The 2486-nt window shown below is 36.9% G+C and overlaps 1 protein-coding gene across 1 annotated transcript; it reads right to left on the bottom strand.

The window, feature by feature from the left end:
- Positions 467-2423, bottom strand: LOC107629666 (serine/threonine-protein kinase-like protein At3g51990). Its single transcript, XM_016332505.2, has one exon. The coding sequence runs from the start codon at positions 2311-2313 to the stop codon at positions 706-708; it is 1608 nt and encodes a 535-aa protein (XP_016187991.1). The 5' UTR covers positions 2314-2423; the 3' UTR covers positions 467-705.

Below are 2486 nucleotides of genomic sequence, written 5' to 3'. Positions count from 1 at the left end.
TATTGTTTAAGAATTTTCAGTATATGTATGCTGATAAATTTTGCATAATTCAAAACTCTTCTTCTTCCTCCTCTTCATCTTCTAATACTTCTACTTCTTTATCTTCTTATTTCATATTCTTATAATTTTTTTTGGGAGAAAAAAATAAAACAAAGAAAAAAAATGCATAATGTTGTAAAATCAATAAAAAGAAAAAGGGGAAAAAAATGCATCAATAACAACGGTAATCAAAAAAATAATAATGAAGATGAAACACGCGAAAAAAATAAAAAAGAGAAATACAAAGAAAAAAGAGAAGAAGAAGGAAGAGGAGGAAGAGAAAGAATGCAGAATAAAAAGAGAAACAACATGATTTGCACGGGCGTTATGTAAGTAGATTTTGTTGGGGATAAGTTGTATGTGTAGCAGCACTCATAAATTAAATACACCAAATGTGTTGGCTTTTTATATTTTGGCTAAGAAGAAGGAAAAGAAGAATGTGATCATGAAGAAGAGGTTTGGCAACAGAAAGATTATTGAAAAGCTTCAAGGGGACATCAGCAATGTGCCCTTCAATCCAAATTACATTACAACATGAAGAGGGATCATTTCTGAAATCCACAAAAATAAAATAATGAAAACTAACAACAAAATCTACATACATGATCTTTCAATCAAGAAAGAAACTTACAAATCCTAAGCATCTCTGACTCCAACCAATCATAACTAAACAGCCTCAGCAGCAAGAGAATTCAAATTAGAACAAGAAGCACCATTATCATCACCACCAACAATTTGGCCTTTACTCAAATCCAATACATCCTTATAAGTACCACAAGGCTTATAAAAGTTTCTTCCTTTTGTGAAATACCTTCCACTTCCAAACCTTGAGCTTGAAGAAGAAACTTGTTCAGCAGATTTAGAACTTGAACTATGCTCCAAAACACCATTACCATTACCATCAGCATCTCTTAGAAACTCAGGCTCCTCAGTTGTAGCCATAAGATCCATCAAGTTACTACTAAATCCCAAATCAGAATAGACCCTCCTTGAATACCTCATTGCAGATTTAGACAACCTCTCATCCAAGAAATCAAGTTCCAATCTTGAACTCATTTTGTCTTTCTCATTATTATTATTAGAATCATTTCTTGTTGCTGCTTCAACTGGCCTTCCCATAGTCTCAACCATCATGCAAGGATTATTGAAACCATTCCATGAATGAAGAGGAACCAATTTACACAAACCATTGAGCCAATTCACAATCTCACTCATGGAAGGCCTTCTCTCCCTACAATTCCTAACACACTTTGCAGCAATCAAAGCCAATTGCTTCCTCACAATAGGATCCTTAGGAGGAGCAATCCTTGGATCATAAACACTCATAAGCTTCCCTTTCTTTATCAATGGAATGGCCCAATCCACAATAGAAGGTGGTGAATATGTTACATCAATGGCTTTCCTTCCACTAATAATCTCAAGCAACAAAATCCCAAAACTAAAGACATCATTTTTAGTGCTCAAATTATCAGGAGTAACATAACAAGGATCAAGGTACCCCATTGTGCCAGCTGGTGGAGTTGACCTTAGTCTATAATCATCAACATGGCACATAAGAGCCAAACCAAAATCACCTAACCTTGCATTGAAGTTTCTATCAATCAGAACATTTGCTGATTTAATATCTCTGTGGATCACAGGTGGTGTTGATGAATGAAGGGTATCAATTGCCTTTGCAGTTTGCAATGCCAAACGAACCCTTCTTCCCCAATTCGGAAGCTTGTTGTTATTGTTATTATTAGAAGAAGAAGAAGAATGAAGAACATCATAGAGTGTTCCATTGCTCATGAACTCAACAACCAGAAGCCTGTCCTGTGAATCATTTGTGAAACCAACCAGGTTCACCAGCCTCGGGCTCTGGATTTTGGACAAGATATCGATCTCGTTGTCAACCTCGTTGTTGCTGATGATGAACTCTGGTGCAGATGCAGAGGAAGAAGAAGAAGAAACCATTGGCGATGGTTTTGGAGGTAAATTATGATGATGGGGTCTTGATGGTCTTTTCACTGCCACAGGACGGCCACGTACAACAGCTTTATAGACATAACCATGGCTTCCTTTGCCGAGGAGCTTGCGCTCTGAGAAGCCATTGGTGGCAGCTTCAAGGTCACTGTAATGGAAGTGTTGGATCTTGATGGGTTTTTCTTTTTCTTTGTTGTTCTGTTTCTTTGAGGTGGTGGTGGTGGAAGAAGAAGAAGAAGAAGGTGATGGTGTGAGTGAATTGGAGGTTGAAACTGCGGATTCAGCTCTGCAAGAGAAACTGAGGTACCCCATCAATCAAAGTTTCAAGCTTTTGGTGTGAATCAATGAAGGGGTGGAAGAGAAAGAAGCTGATACAACACAACACAACAATGGCTTCCGCTTTGGGCTGCGTGTTAAGGATGTCTTTTTATTCTTTTTCTTTTTTAATATTTTTTTATCCTTAAAAATAATTAAATAATTTTCTA

Source organism: Arachis ipaensis, chromosome B03, assembly GCF_000816755.2.
Source record: "Arachis ipaensis cultivar K30076 chromosome B03, Araip1.1, whole genome shotgun sequence".
In the NCBI taxonomy this organism is placed as follows: domain Eukaryota; kingdom Viridiplantae; phylum Streptophyta; class Magnoliopsida; order Fabales; family Fabaceae; genus Arachis; species Arachis ipaensis.
This window is presented reverse-complemented; position numbering and strand designations above follow the sequence as displayed.